Here is a 17,063-nt window from a genome sequence, read left to right on the forward strand (position 1 = left end):
AGTTACATGCAGTGTGTAACAAGTGGTGCAGACATTCACTCCAACTTTAATTTTATATGCTTTCTTTGGTTTTGAAACTAGTTTTCACCATTAATATATATATAGCAGTTACATGCAGCTAGAGCAGCTCCATTAGACAATATATAGTTGCTGTTTTAAGCTAGTGCACTAGTTTTACTTTCCAGCTACATAATATATAGCATTGTCATGAGTTATTGTATGCCATACACAATACTGTTGTATGTACATACATTATACTGTTCCATAAAATAAATTGCATCAATAGAATACTTTTTTCATTTTCAGAATTTGTATACAAAACTGAAAAGCAAATTAATAGCTTTGGCTTAGTGCAATGTTTATGGTGCTCATGGTTAAATAAATAAATAAATAAATAATAAATGTAACAACTAAGCGCTACATAATAATGATAACTGTCCAGTTTAATCCTGCTTCTTTTCAGAGTAGAGCTTTGATGTGAACGGTTCTTCAAAATAGATCACAATTTTGTACACTATGATTATCGGTATCATTAATGCAAACCCTATGGCACTACCACTGCACATTGTAATACCAAGGTAGTTTATAGCCCCACCCCAATACATTGGGTTATCAGTGACGTTGAATGGGAATGACGTGACAGGTCCACCTTCCATGAGGATTCCAAAATGATCGCCCAGAAAAGTTCCATAAAAGCCGAGCATCCAATAACTTGACAGCACCAATGTTGTACCGACAGTAAGACAGCAAAGTCCAAGTCCATATCCAATTGGGTTATCAAGCCATTCTGTTTTGCCATGTGCTTCCAAGGTCGCTCTGAAGGCTGCCGTCCGGGTGAGGTTGAGTGCCTCTATGCAAATAGCCAAAAGAACAACAGCCACTCTTGGACCACAGAATATCTTTGATACCAGCCTGGTGTAATACTCAAACCTACCAACAAAATTCCAAAATGACGGATAAAAAGCTATCCAAAAGCAGGCAATGTAAAATTCAGGAGTCAGATTTTGAATCACTGTGTTCAGATCCATTGCCTACACAAGAGATGCAAGTTACACGTGTACTATATGCCAGGCCACCATAGATATTATGGTTTCCAACAATGAAATCACATACATAGTCAGAGGAGGACCAAGACTGAAGTGCTACTATTTATTTAGAATTTATGCAGTACAAACTAGTGAAACGTAGGGTTACATACACAGCATTTTGTGAAAATTGTTTCATGATTTTGATATTGATGTGCTGCACATGACTGCCTCAGCTCTTAAGATTGTGTTATACTGTAGCAGCACTCAGTAGTATACAGAAGATTGCCATTCTTAGCATTTCATATATAAACCCAACTTGGCCCATGCTAATAGCGAAACCACCATCTAGTGACATTACTTAAATTCCTTGGCCAGAAAGTAACTTCCTGACAAAATAATAATAGTTTGAGGAGTTCCATAATCATCTGAATAGTGAAATGGTACATAAAGCTTAATGTAAAGCATTGTAGAGGGTAGTGCTTTGCTTCTGATAAAAATGGGATTTGTCCACATTTCTTGTGAGATTGAACCCTGCCAACAATGGCTGTCAATCAACAAGGTAAACGTTTAAAATAAAACAGCTACTATTTCATTATCTTCCAATGTATTTAGGTGATCGCACAATATCTTATTCCTGCTTGGTCGGTAAATATTTTGGCTGTTGCACTTCTAGGCCAAGCATTGTCACCAGATGGGCCTGGCAAAGCACAAAACTTTTTTTTATAACAAATTACCTGACCTTTCAGTTGACATGATCAGACTTGGGGCCAAATACAGTGCATAGTATATAATTACAAATACTAGAAATTTTCCAAATACAAATATGATTGCAAATACTTTTGTCGGGACAGTATCTAAATACAAATACAAATACTTTCTAAAGTATTTAAATACAATTTCAAATACTTAGTGACTCAACCACTTAATTGTCTATCTACACTGTACACGTGTTATCTTCTAATCTATACACATAATATCATTTTTTTGTTGTTACTCTTACTAAATTTTAAGGCAACATGTTAGCTCTATGTATGTAGAGGGAGTGTATGTGTATTGTATGCTATTGATTGCATCTAATAAACATCAGTCTTTTATCCGTTAGCCTGCATCTCTTGAATTAAAATATTTTTCTGTGCAATACTGAAATGTGAGTGCATACAAAGCCGGCACACACAGAAATTGAGTTGCTAGTTTAGCCAACAGGGAACTTAAGTGGATCCTCAAGTTCTCTTGTGGTAAGTAAATATTCTTCGACCATTGAAGTGATGTCATTGTGAGCAATGATAGTATTAGAAGATACTGTCTTTATATCAAATCATTGAAAATGTCATTTTCTTGGTTAGGGGCTCTGACTCCTGATCATCAAAGATTCAGTTAATTTTACGATCTTATTTTGGTAAAAGTATTTGAAGTAATTGTAAGTATTTAAATACATTAGGAAAGTACTTAATTACAAATACAATACATCCAGTTTCTAAACTACAAATACAATTACTCATGATTTGTATTTAATTGAATTAAATACAAATACTCATGTATTTGACCCCAAGTCTGGACATGATTTATAGTGAGCAGCAGAAAATCAAGGCACATTATCTACCAGTCAATACTAAGTAGGAATACTTGAATTGTATGTGCAGCCTGTATGTGTTCAAAGCCAAAGTAGGGATTTTCCCATTATTAATCTCACTAGTTTGTTTGGCTTTTTGTTCTATTAGAATAGTGTGCATTTTCTATGTGTATTATGTTTACAGTGCTATTTACATCACCGAATGGTCAAGTTCTTTTGATTGTTTTAAGTGAATATATCTACTAACTTTAATGGCAGCAAAAGCACCCAAAACAGTTCTGTGGCATCTATATGTTCACATAGCAGAAGACAATCATGAGATGTGGAAATGCCATCCAAGACATGGGTGAGACGACATAATTTCAGATCATAACTTTGACAAGACTCCAAACATTCTTACAACTGAATTAGTTTCTTATAGCGCACTTCAAACTTGTTAACAAATGATATAATATTGGTACATGGTACTTACCCTGGTAAAGTTGGGACTATACAAGTACGTCAGCAAGCTCACAGAAAGATGTACATATGCAGTGCACTTTATTGCCACTTATTGCTAGATCAGAAACTTAGTCTAAACCAATGCAGGGGAGGTGGGGGGCTCAGTCATTATTCATTACAATTTTACATGCACCTGACTATTTTATAAAAGTTAGCTGAATGCTCTATTAGAGCATCTCGATCTTATATTGATCATTTAATACCGGAAATATTTACACAATAATTAGCTAGATAGACCAGATTTGACAAGACCGCACACATCCATATTTGTGACTTTAAAGGATCATAGGAATATGCTATCAGTTTGAAATTAAGACCTATTATTGCATAAAGCAATGAAACAGTTTTGTGAAAATCGTAGTTCAATAGCTTACTGAGTGATAAAGTTACAAGCGGTTAAAATCAAAGAATTTAATGCGTATGGAAGCCTGGTTATGTCAATTCCGGTCAGATAGAATTGCCCACTCGAGTACCATGTTTTTAAATAGCATTGCACTACTTGCAAATACCTAACGTGTAACACCAAATAGGTACCAATTCCTCGACATTCCTTGCACGTGGCATCAAAGGCATAGTCTACGTGCATAGTTAAAAGTTAGCACACTCGACGTCACAATGGTCCACAATGGTCCACAATGGTCTTAACTAAGGATCAGAACGTACAGATATTTTACTACACGAACAAGACAACAACTGACCTTTCCTCTTCAACAATAGTGTGCTACCTCGTGCTGTACACAAGGTCAAATTAGAATCACGTGCTGTACAACTGTAATGGCGGGCCCACGCTAATGCGCTACAAGCCACGAGACTAATTAATTTTTATTGTAATTCTGTAATTAATCAATTCATTTCGTATTTCCCTATTTCAGAGAGTGAGGTCGACTCGGGTCGAGTTCGACGGGGAGATGGCATCATCTATTCGCTGCTTCAAGTTTGTTGTACTCTTCGCCATATTCGCACTGGTAACAGCAGCTGACTCGTCACCGAGTGAAGAAGACACCTGTGCGGAGGATTTTTGCCACGCCGTACTTGAAAACGATACAGAAGAGATGCAGAAGTCTAAGAGACATCTTTGCGAGGAAGAATGCGAAGAAGAGTTAGATACAGAGATACACGTAGCCAATTTGAATTATGAATATGTTCAGTCCGCGTTTGGTACTGCCCTTCTGATCATGGTAGTGGTGACGGCCAAACTGTGTAAGTTTATACTAGATTAATAATAACTAGCTATGATTATCATATTAAAGTATTTACACTTTTACATAGTATTAATTTGTGCATTGTATAGGGTGGCACTCTCCTGTAATGGAGCCTATAGCAAGAAACATTCCGGAATCTTGGTGAGAATAATACGTATGTCAGTGTGTGATGCACTCAAACATTTGATAGAGCTGCTCAAATCAAACATAAAATATATGGGCACCTGACACACAGGCCTAATCTTGCCTGGCCAGACTGATGATACTCTTCCATGGCGCTTTTGGGCCTATCCCAAAGGTTAAATATAAGGGGGATAATGTTTGCCCCCAATAGTGGGACTTTTGACTCCAGGCTTTATATTCAATAAATGAGTACAGAGACTTGTGTGTAGGCCACAGCTCATACAAGCTGGTACACGTGACGTGATGTGAATTGCCATTGTGGTGGGGATTAGACAAACCCCTACGCTCAAGTAGCCACATATATACACCAGTATACATTATTATTCTCCTTGTAAAAGTTAGTAGTCTTGCCTGGCCAGGTCAAGTTTTCTTTAATGTTGTGCTGTATAACTACCTGCTCATTTATAATCTCTATTTGATAATATACTTATCAACATCAAGCCCCTACCCCCAGTAAGGGCCATGTGGAGGATTTGACAAACTCGCCCTACTTTGGGCATTATATTTGGGGTGAATGACTGCTTTCTATGTCATGCAAGACCATTGGAAAAGCATATCAGTGAGATCTTTTTATTTTTTAGATATCTGTTGTATGTAGCTAGTGTTAGTGTCCATGGTACAGTATATCAAGTTGTATGTGATGTGATGGCTATACACACTTACTCGGTCACTTTAATGAAGGTATATAACAAAAGTTATTGAATGATGAAGGTACAGGTGGACATAAAATCATTGGTAAATACCAAACAACAAGGTGTCTCTACTAGTACTAAATTAGACTTGATCCTCAATGGAAACACTAAATGTTGTGGTGACATAGAAGCCAGTTTGTATAATAGAAAACATTGGTTCAAATTTAGGGGTTTAAGTAAAAGAATTCAGCCAGTTCAGAGTTCCTGGTAATAGGGTCTCCATATAGCAAGACAAATATTTCACGTCTGGTTCTACACTCTACACCTACCCAGGAATTCTCATACAGTCTTTCTTGGTGCTCTTAAATAATAACTATATTGATCTTATGTCATACCGAAATGTAATACAGTAATGTTGAGAGAGAGGAAATCTTCAACAAATCTTCAGAAATAAAACAAATCTTGTGAGTTAATTAAATAATTGAAATGCTTCAATTGTAAGAGCATTTTTAGATAAGAATATCTAATTTGCACTCACGATAATCACAAGCTATTATCATATCACGATAATGGATTACGGTGATACGATTATCACACTATTGATATTATTGCATATCACTATATTATTGGTAATCATCATACAAGATCATCTTCAATTCGTGCTGTTAAACTCTTTCATTGTGAAATCAACCGTGAAAAATCTTTCTTTGTTAAAAAAGTTGTTACAAATCTTTTTGTCCACCTGACTCTCCTCTATTTCCTACTTATAATTATGTTGTTCCAAACAGAATTAATTACACACATGACTGTAATAAAATTAGCTGGGGTGTGATATCATTAACCTCAAGTTATCTTTCAATCTAAAGTCAGTGTTGACAATTAGGTTAACATTTGCCAATGTTTTGTGTGATAAGATTTCAGTAACTCTTTGTGACACGCTGGCACATGATGGATCGCCTATGAACCTATGTAGTGGGCGATGGTGTATTAGTGTATAACTTTTTTGTAGAGCTATGGCCTGGTGGCCACTAAGACATACAGGCTCCGCTGTATACCTGTAACAATACCTGGGCTTTGCCGTGCGTGAACAGAAAAATAGTGATATTACTTTTGGTAGAGTAATAATAGCTGAATGCTAAAAAAATTATTGTTGGTTTATACTAAAGCACAATCACTCATTTCTAAAAATAATTTTGTGGGTGACCAATATTGCTACACATGTACCCACTAAAGAGCTTATAATAAAAGCTTATAATTTGACTACATTGCACAATTAGATGGTGAGACGTTTGCACATCAGGATCATATGTCTGAGAAGGAATCATTTCTGTTATTGCTCGTTGCACTTTGATGTCTTAGTCATAAGGTCGATCTTTTGGATTGGTATGTTTTCATTGTTTTGCCCTATTGCCTTTCTGATATTTATTCCAATCTGAAATCTGTCCCTTCAAAACAATGTGCTATAAAGAAACGCTTTGCTAAATTTAGCATGGTGGTAGTTCACCTGTATTTGTGTACATTACTCACAATTAATTGTTTTGTGTATAGATGACATTCTAACTAAGTACCGTATGTTGCTGTTATTGCGTTTTCTGTCTCACTAGCATGTTAATAGTTTTGGGAACCTTCTTTGGAGGAATTATCACGTGAGGACTTGATAGATATTTCTGTATGAGATTGTCGATGCTGTTATAGGTCAATTGTGAAGATTAATGATGCAGACAGTGAACCAGTGTTTAATTTTACCCCTGATCTGTTTTTCCTTGTTTTGCTACCACCGTAAGTTTACACATTCCCACACATTTGCACTCACATACACATGTGCAAACACATACATGAACACATGCACACACTATGCGTATGTGTGTAGTAGTAATAATGTGTGTGTGCGTGTACATGAGTGTTTGTACATGCATGAATGAGGTGTGTGTGTGTGTGTGTGTGTGTGTGTGTTGTGTGTGTATGTATGTATATGTGAGCCAACATAGCCAAGTAGCTACAGCATTGGCCTAGTAATCAATTCAGATTTGATGCCTGGTTATGCCAATTTGGTGTTGCTGTTTCCTTGAGCAAGATAATTTGCTCCAGTCTACCCAGCTGTATATTGGGGACCTGGTGGCCTGGTGTCATCTGGGGAAGCAGCCCACCTGGGGAGAAGAATTCCCATCTGTCCTTGATTTGCTTAGCAGTGTTGGGGTTATTGTGGAACTTTGAGTCCATGTGACCTGGACAGTCCTCCTGCAGGTTACCCAGGAAGATTTTCCTCAAGCGCCTGAGTGGTACACAGGTATTCCAGTGCTGGCTCACTGGGCAGCAATAACTGTGTTTCACATAGCTGCCGTAGGCTTAGCTTTTAGGCTTTGTGTGTGTGTTTGTGTGTGTATGTACATATGTGTGTATGTACGTATGTACATACATGTGTGTACATACAACACGTATGTACATGTCATTGTCATATATACCTGACAGCTGCCTGTAAACAAGAAATGTAACATTAATTTGTAGAAACAAACCCATTACACTTCTCTCTAATTCAGTACAGCTGTTACTATGTATTGCCAATGTTACAGGTGTGTAATTACTGTGTTTTGTATTGCCTGAGAGTGTGGTCTCTATATGACACGAGTGTGGTAGTATGGGATTTAGAGACCACATTTTTAGCCAATCAATTTCAACAAGAAAAATAATATGTGCTACTGTTAGCACTTGGCTTCATCTATGAAGTCCTCACCATTATGCTTTATTTTCCATATTATACTTGCTGCATCTAGTCAAAATGGTCTTGAAAGTGTTCAGATAAATGAATCGTTCACAATTGTGTTCAAATACTCTAATAGAACAGACACATACTCAACTCTGAACCAACTCTAATAGAACAGTCACTTTCATTTTGGATAAGGATACTGTATTTGACCAGTTAATAGCTGTGGCTATTATAACTTTCAGCAAGGAAAACCCTGTAGGTACTATGCAAAGGCAGTTGCTATCTGAGGGCAGCTACTATGGGCTTGTGTGCAGCAGCCCATGGTGTTTATACTGATTCACAAGTGACTGACATTGTTAATCATCCTTCAGTACTATCATTTTTAACTTTTCTCAAAAATGCTATTACCTGGCTTAAATGGAACTCTTTTGCCTGTTTTCTGCTTCAAACGTGTCTTATCAACATCTCCATCAGTGTATTCAGATACAAGGCACAGCTCTTATGACTAAAATTCTAGGGTGTGGAGTGGCTACTATCTGCAGTATCTGGGAGCAGCTATTATACGAGCTGTAGCTATTAACCAACCGGTCATATACAGTAAATGGGATCAGATATCTGAGACCATATATCCAATATATAGTACAATGCATGCTCAGTTTCCTGACTGCTGATATACTTATTTGTTTACTTGATTCTTGTGCTCTACTAAATTGTCATAATTAGTGTCATTTCATTTGAGTACAAGCAGTCCATATTTGTAATGTGTTGCTATACTAGTTGCTGCTTATATTGTACAGGATCGTGCTCGATGCAGGATATTTTCTGGACATTCGATCATTTTTTGAGAATTTTCTCACCATTTCCATTTATGCTGTAATTGTAAGTGTGACATTTACCAAGCTGGGTGTGTACTATTAGGTGACATTTTATAGGGAACTTTGTGGAATGCATTTGCTATTGGTGAGTGCTGACTATTTTAATTAAAAGTTATAATATTTATACACTACTCTGGCACACAGGCACTATGCTTTATGTCTTTTCTGAGCTAAATCTAATGGATAGTGATCTGACATTGTCTGCTGCCTTTTTGCTAGGGACTATTGTGTCAGCTGTTGACCCGGTTGCTGTAAGTTGTATGAATACTGTAACAATGTGGAAGTGTATTACTGTCAGTGGCCGTATACTGAGTCATGATTTGTAATGATGTTAACAACCGTACAATTTTAATAGTGTATTAATAAGGATCCATGTAGTGAAATGAGACACTATTTAAATTTAATCTAGTTTGCATACCGTATAGAGAGAAAGTTTTGATGAACAAAACTTTGCGGATTTCACAGTGGTAAAATTGCAGAGGTTTCCCCCATGAATGTTGTTGCTAGCTCCTGTGATGAGTATCTATTGGGTCTGACCTGTTTAACAATATATCTGGGTCTGACCTGGATTGGTTGATGTGTGAATTCGCTTGACAATGTGGAATGTCCTGCAGCAACCTGTAAGCCATGCCCACGACAATTGTGTGTCATCATCTGTGGTCATATGTGGAGTAGAGCTGGGCGATATACTGGTATTGTTAGTAATCTGTGATATTTATTTTGATACTGCCTGTTTTTTTTTAATACTGCCATACTGTCTGGCATTATGGCCTCCCTGTGGGCTTGTTTCATCCCATATTTAGAAGGTCACCAGACATGTGACAATGTTTGTAGGCAGGTGCCAGCTAACCAAACTATGTAAACAAGTGTGTTTGTGGTAATTTGTATGAGATTTGCTGAGCTACCATGGGTAATTGGTACTTTTGTTGAGGTAAATGGCAGTTACTTTAATACCAATAGCTTTTAATACCATGATATTTAGTAATACCATGATAATTTTTATGGAAGGTATACCGTTTGCTATTTTTCAATGCCGCCCAGCACTAATGTGGAGCCACACCCATTTATCAGTAAGGTGTGTTACAGCAGTGTGAAGGTAATGTATGAAGCCATGCCCAATGCTGTGTGTTGAAGCCACGCTCCTGCACTAGTTGATTGTTAGGTTTATGTACACATCATAATTTTTGAGAATCACACCCAAATATCAGGAATGCGCCTTTTTAAAATATACAGCTAAGCACTTTCAATGCACACTGTCATGCTTCTACTATGAAAGTTTAACATGAATACTGTATGTTTGCTTGCCCTCTAGTGCAAAAAATAGATATTTTGATTTTTGTGCACTTAGTAATGCACTTTTGTTTATGTGGAAAGTTTCACAACTGTATCACAATTGACACATTGTTCACACTATACTGCTCTATTGATATGGTAGAGCATAGCTATGATATAAGTTATGTGTGTATGGAGTGTTCTATTGGAATATTGTACATGGCTGTTGTATATTAGGGTGACTGCTTTATTAGAGTATCTCGATTGCACTGCTGATCTCAAGTGAATCTCTGGTATCATTATCATTGTGCTATATTTTCTGTTGCAAACTGAATCACTATAAGTGCAGTTATCTAATGCCTCTTACAAAGCTGTAAGCACATCAAATAAATTTTGGGGTATCTATGTCTGGGTTGAACATGTGTTAATTGTAGAGTCTTTCTTGACGGTAATGATGGAAGGTCTCAAATGTTTTATATGAAGAAGAAAAAGAATAGAAATAGTACATAGGGACAGTATTGAATTGAGTTACATGACTGCTTTATTGAAGCATTGACTGTTCAATTAGTATTTCAATCATTCGGTATGTGCTTAAATAACACACACTGTACATATAGCAGATAATCATTTTCATAACGTCTATATACAATTCTTACTAATTAGTGATCACTCATTGGGTAAGTGTTAATACAGCATACAAGTCATCCAATTGGAGCCACGCCCAGTTTTTGCATACAAGGGTACCTACAAATAAACATTTTGCTGTTGAAAATCTTTGTTACTACTGCAATTATGCCAATGTAGGGAGCTATGATCATTGATATACCTTGTTTCGCTACTTTTTATTTCTGGAACACTACTTCATTTTAAAATAAAAATTTTAATTGCACTCTTTGTTAAAGCAGCATAGCTATGATATACGCATGTAGCTGTGATTGCTTAATTAGAATATTTCAATTTCACTACTTACCTCACATAATACTGCAGATGATGTTGATTGCTGCTAGATCATTAAGGAGTGTGTTTGCTGTGCTTTAAGCCTAAGGACATGACAACTTGTTCTGGTCGTTAAGGGTGTGATCACCACATGATGTAGCATGATCACTTCAAATAGTTTTGTGGCATCTAAAAAGGGAAATATCAATACGGTAAATTAACACTTCAGGTTGCATGAAGGTGACCATGTAATTTAACAATGAAAAGAAAGGCAAAGTGCAGAAGTTAGACACTCGTTGGAAACAGAAAAGGCACATGCCACACTTGTGTCTGTTATTGTGACATGAAATGGTGGCTGTGCGCTGCTTCATTTGGCCTCTAGCCTTGTAAATGTGGCCAGGCAGTGATGTAGGCAGACCAGAAATATGATTTTGGCAACTTTTAAAAAAAATCAATATCTTCTGTAAGCATTCTCTTGTTTTTAACACTAGATTTGATACTAGATGCACTAGACTCTTCCTTAAAAGTGCTTTTTGTTGCATATGATTTTTTTATGGCAGGCACCATTCATTTTATGGGAGAACCCTACTAAACAGTACTACCATACTGTTTGATATAGTGTTAAAATTGTTCCTGCATGCTTACACAACAGATTATGCCATTGCTTTTACATGTGTTTCTCCAAGTACAGTCTGTCTTTTTGATATCACTGCTATATAGCCCTCTAAAGAAATTTTTACAATAGGCATTGTCATTAGCAGTGTATTGCTGTCACCATGTAAGATATGGTGGAAGGGGCTGGCTTCAACTAAAGAATACCTGCGTCGACTCGGAGAAAGCCTGCTATGACTATGTATACCTACAGTATGTACCTCTACTATCATCACCTGAAGCTGCTATTAGTCACTTTCATACATCATAGTCTTAACTATAGTTTACTAGTATTTAAAGAATTGTTAATTTAAAAATAAAGTAGGGATCTATGCAATAAAAAGTAGTGAAACAAGATACTAATGATGATATTACAGCATAGCTCGATGGGAAAGTCCCTACTTTGGCATTGAGCTAAATTATAGCTAATGTGCCAAAGTAGGGACTTTCCCATCGAGCTATGCTGTAATACCATCATTCATATCTTGTTTCACTACTTTTTATTGCAGAAATCCCTACTACATTTTTAAATTAACAATTTTTAAAATACTAGTTTGTTTAGTTTTTTGTTGTAGCACAGCTAGCTAGTTATAGCTTATTAAAATACGTACTGTGCCAAAATTGGAAGCACATAGGCCCGTAGTAGCGTGCATAGCTTACCTTTGATCGTAGTAGCAGTGGTGCTCAGATCTATGACCTGTCTCAGTACGATGGTCTGCGTTCTATTCACCCTGGCCGGAAGTTGTTCAAATGAACAGGCCCTTTCAGTTGTCTGGAGCTTAGTCTCAACTAACAAGATGAAGTAATACAATTTCCACTCGAGTACTATCCGGGGATACTATCCAATCACATGAATCACTCGCTGATCTCATGATGGTCCGCGTTCTATTCACCCCGGCCGGAAGTTGTTCAAATGAACAGGCCCTTTCAATTGTCTGGAGCTTAGTCTCAACTAACAGGATGAAGTAATACAATTTCCACTCGAGTACTATCCGGGGATACTATCCAATCACATGAATCACTCGCTGATCTCATCGTCCGGCACTGAGTGGCTGAGTCAGTGTGTTCAGAGGAACAAGCTGTCAAGTATCAGTCCGTCTCAAATCTCTTTGTCGATTGCAGTTCAGGCGTTGGTAAAAGTCGAAGTGACAACTCAGCAGCCTTAATGTTTCACATGCAACACTTGAAATTATAAGCGCCCCACTGGCATAAGCGTTTTCTGAAATAATTTTGTGGTGTCTACAGAAAAGTGTTGATACAGAAAATTAGCGCCTCAGTATGGTTTCGATGCTTGAAGAAGAAGACAACCAACCTGATTGAAGATAAAAGGAAAGACAAGGCGCACAGGGCGTACACTCGTCAGAACCCCAAAAGGCACATCTCACTGGTGAGTTTGTTGTTGTGGCGTAAAATGGTGACCGTGCACTGCTTCATTTGGGCTCTAGGCTTGCAACTGTGGTCAGGCAGTGAGTGAGGCAGTGAGTGAGGCAGTGAGTGAGGCAGTGAGTGAGACAGTGAGTGAGGCAGTGAGTGAGGCAGTGAGTGAGGCAGTGAGTGAGGCAGTGAGTGAGGCAGTGAGTGAGGCAGTGAGTGAGGCAGTGAGTGAGGCAGTGAGGCAGGAGGACTAAAATTGGAGTTTTTGGCGATTTAAAAAAATTTTATATCCAGCCACCTGTAAGTGTTTTGCTGTATTCAATGCTGTTTTATGTATTATATGGACTAGTACTATTCTGTAAAGGTGATTTTCGCCATGTCAAATGTCTGCAGGATGATTTTTAAGGCGGAATTTTGGGCGGCATGCGAAACATTCACCATGATCCCTTAGATGTGCTTAAAAATTAAGTGTTCTATAAAACTTCTACCTAGAAAAATTTATAGAGTAGATTAATTTGCAAATATTGACAGTATATTGTCTGTTATTAGTATTGCATACATCATTGTGTTTAAATGCTTTGCTTCAGGTATTAGCTGTTTTTGATGAGATACATGTCAATCGTCTACTTCATGTGCTGGTATTTGGAGAGTCTTTATTGAATGGTATGGAATTGTGTTTGTATTTTGTGTTCATATATAACACTGTAGTATGAGGTAGTTTATGTGTAAACTAAAGGGCACTTGTAATGTATATGGGCAATGAAGTGTTGGACGTAGAGTATTAACTAGAAATCGATCACCAGTCAGTTGAAATAGTTGATACAATACAGTATATATGTTGTGTTGAAAGCAAGTTATATACTGTATACAGTGTCTTGGGATGCATATATGTATTGTGTATTTTACACTGTCAACTGATCTGTAGCATCAAGGTAAATTTTGTTGCAATATCATTTATGTCAACTGAGAATAATTGTGGAGATATTTTTATTCAGAGTATCAAATGTTGTACACGATTAACAAAAATCAACAATACGTTCTATAGAGTAATGTGTGTGGCAGCCTTTAACAAGAAATGCATGTGTATTTTAATCAATACTCCTATAGCAAGTGGTAATTTTCAAGAGCATCTTACAAGGCCAGTTTCAGTTATATAATTTACAAATTGGTCAATGCCACTATTCAATTTGTTTTAGTACACTTATTGTATTCCATTTTGGGGTTAGTTCTACCAATATATATGCTGAGGAGAGTGTCCTACTCTCATATATGCCTGTGGAAGGATGAATTGAAGAACCATGCTGTTATCTGTCAAGAACCATGAACCATTCTGTTCTACCCGCCATATGTACTTGTAGATGTAGCATTGAAGAACCATGCTGTTATCTTACATCTATTGAATTCCCACCATTCTATATTTTGTGTTAATTCAGTTATTTTATGATCCCGTGACCGACTAATAACCAATAACACATTTAATCAACAATCTTTAATTACAAATATTAAGAGGGAGGGATACATACGTACCATCTAACGATATCCTACTACACAATACAAAGGATGCAGTTACTAACAAAGTTTCTACAACACAACAGTAATACTGAGTGAGAGTCACTAGGCAGTACATCCCACATTACGAATTTTCATTTCTGTGAATGATGGATCATGCCATTTGTCACCAAGGTAAGTAAACCCCCATCCACCACCATGTTTGTAGTTGAAGTTTAGGTTAATCCAATTGCAATGAGTATGCCACCATCCACCTGTAGCATTAGCGCCATGTCCATCAACTGCACAATTTCTATGCCATTTGTCATTGTCTCTATCACGAGTGGTGAATTGTTGTCCACTTAAAGGATATGCAGTGAATGGGTCAATACGAGTAGTCCCAGTAAATCCTGATATACTTAGTGTATAGTTTGTACTTGGTGATCCTACACTGAAGTGATTGTAGTGGAGATAAGTGTCGGTTCCATTGGCAAATGTGAGGTCTATCCATAGTTCCCATTGTCCTTTATTGGTTAAGCAGTGTAGGGAGTGTAGTCCGTACCAAAATTCTGTTTGGAGATTACCAAATCCTAGTTCATATTCCCACCAGAATCTATTGAAGTCTTCATTAACACCTTGTATTCTCCTCTGGATTACTATCCATCCTCCACCATCAGTTAGTGTGTCACAATATCCTTGTGCTGTATGTCCTGATGTGGTTGTTGAGCAGGGGTCCCTGATGGTGTATATTCCTGGAGATGGTCTGTTTGTAGCAAAGTAGTTACCTTTAGCTGTAACACTACAACAGTTATCTATGACAGATCCATCAACTGTTGTAGCACTAACTAGAACTAGTACTGTTATAACAGTTGTAACAACAATCATTGTCAACTATCAACTTTACTGCTACTAGAAGATTGACTGAAATGATTCCTAGTCAGTACATCACATAATTTTATAGTCTTTTATGCTTCCTAATAAGGTCATTTTAGGGCGATTTGTGTGATGTTTAATATTGCAGTTTATTCCCATATTTGGGTTATATGTATGTTTGTGTAGGCAAATGTTACCCACAAGATTAGTTGTGAGGATAATTTTATTATTGTAATATTATTGTACAATAAACGTATTTACCCTAAAAGTGATCTTTGTATAGAATAGTGACTTTTGGTGAAATCATAATGCTATTGAGGAAACCAGCAATGTAACTTTATGGAATTATTGTGTCAAAAGCCATTAGTCAGTCTGTCTGGTCACTGTGTTATGGATCATTTTCTCAATAACAATATGACAGGTACCTAAGCTAGCAGGCCTATATACATCAGTACAAGTGGAAGTGGTCAAACGATTACTCCTACTTGTTTATATAATACATTAAAAGTTTTACTATTACAACTGAATTTTTTTTACGGCCTGAGTAACTGATGTAGATGCACTGTAGTTGTACTTATATTGATTGGCTTGTTAGCACTGTGACCATTCCCCTTAATACTTATAACAATCTGTTCTCTACAGAACAACACGGTGACTATTGTATTTACTTGGTTAAACACTGTGGCATTTATTACCTTAGTTTTTTTTTTAAAGATCGATGCGACAACTATCCACCACTTGATGCTCGAAAACGATGTTGCAGCCCTTATTTTCAAAATCAATTGCTGTATTCCTTAAGTGTGGATACTATTGAAGGTGCATTTTTTAACTAAGTGAATACATGTCCCTTTAAAGACTTGTACATGATGAGTTGACTCACTTAATGATTTATTCAAGGATACCTCTATGAGAGCACCTGTGGTCAACAGCAAGATTGAAGTACTATAACAGAAAAAATAAACAAAGTGGTTTAGTAGTTGAAAACATGAAGGAGGATTCCAAGAAATAAAAAGCAGTGAAACAAGTTATATGTATTACAACATATCATATAAGCAGAAAATTTGACAGGGAATTAGATTTGGCAGTTCACTGAAATTGTCAAATTTAAAAATTTTAATCTGCCAAATAGCCGGCCAGTTATGTAACTTTTAAGTGACATCAGGTGTGATGTTTGCTCTGTAGCACACGTATCTGTCACTGACTGAACTCGTGGCTCTTTTAAAGTACTTCAAGAAAACAGAGAATAATGATGGGTTGGCATCTACCAATGCATTGATAAACAATAAATAAGAAAATCAAGCTTGAGATCAAAAACATGGAGAAATTCAGGGGAAGACTTGTATCATACTGTGACAAAGACAGGGCTGACATTGGAAGATATGCTACTGAGCATGGTCCAATAGCTGTAGCCAAACATTTCTCCAAAATTCTCAGATTTTTCGTGCCAGAGGCATCTGCGAGATGTTTCAAAAAGATTACTAGACTACTTGTGTGAGCTAAAAACAAGCATATAAAAGCTAGAAATACAAAACCAATTAAAAATCTACCCACGAAACATCAGGGAGGACCACTTTTACCCCAAGAAGAAGCTGATCTTGCAGTATGGAAATACATTAAATCACTGAGGTCTGTAGGTTCTTCAGTCAATACATGGGTGGGAACCATTACATCAAGGATATTTGAAAGTGCAAGGGGGGTATTCATCTACCTCAAAGAAGGTTTCTTAAATGATAAACATGCTAATAGTATTTGAATGGTGGTGGTTCCAGCTAAT

At 36.9% G+C, this 17,063-nt stretch overlaps 2 protein-coding genes across 2 annotated transcripts in view; one reads left to right on the forward strand and one right to left on the reverse strand.

The window, feature by feature from the left end:
• Window positions 1-443: 443 nt before the first annotated feature.
• Window positions 444-1,028, reverse strand: LOC136267531 (phosphatidylethanolamine N-methyltransferase-like). Its single transcript, XM_066062697.1, has one exon. The coding sequence runs from the start codon at window positions 1,026-1,028 to the stop codon at window positions 444-446; it is 585 nt and encodes a 194-aa protein (XP_065918769.1).
• A 2,937-nt stretch (window positions 1,029-3,965) lies between these two features.
• LOC136265579 (Na(+)/H(+) exchanger beta-like) overlaps window positions 3,966-17,063 on the forward strand; it is a 101,208-nt gene continuing 88,110 nt past the window's right edge. The window contains exons 1-8 of the mRNA XM_066060448.1: window positions 3,966-4,299; window positions 4,391-4,442; window positions 6,721-6,762; window positions 6,812-6,895; window positions 8,618-8,699; window positions 8,753-8,780; window positions 8,840-8,946; window positions 13,516-13,591. Coding sequence (XP_065916520.1) covers window positions 4,008-4,299; window positions 4,391-4,442; window positions 6,721-6,762; window positions 6,812-6,895; window positions 8,618-8,699; window positions 8,753-8,780; window positions 8,840-8,946; window positions 13,516-13,591 — 763 coding nt within the window. The 5' untranslated portion in view covers window positions 3,966-4,007. The remainder of the gene's footprint in view (window positions 4,300-4,390; window positions 4,443-6,720; window positions 6,763-6,811; window positions 6,896-8,617; window positions 8,700-8,752; window positions 8,781-8,839; window positions 8,947-13,515; window positions 13,592-17,063) is intronic.

Source organism: Dysidea avara, chromosome 9 (assembly GCF_963678975.1).
Source record: "Dysidea avara chromosome 9, odDysAvar1.4, whole genome shotgun sequence".
In the NCBI taxonomy this organism is placed as follows: Eukaryota; Metazoa; Porifera; class Demospongiae; order Dictyoceratida; family Dysideidae; genus Dysidea; species Dysidea avara.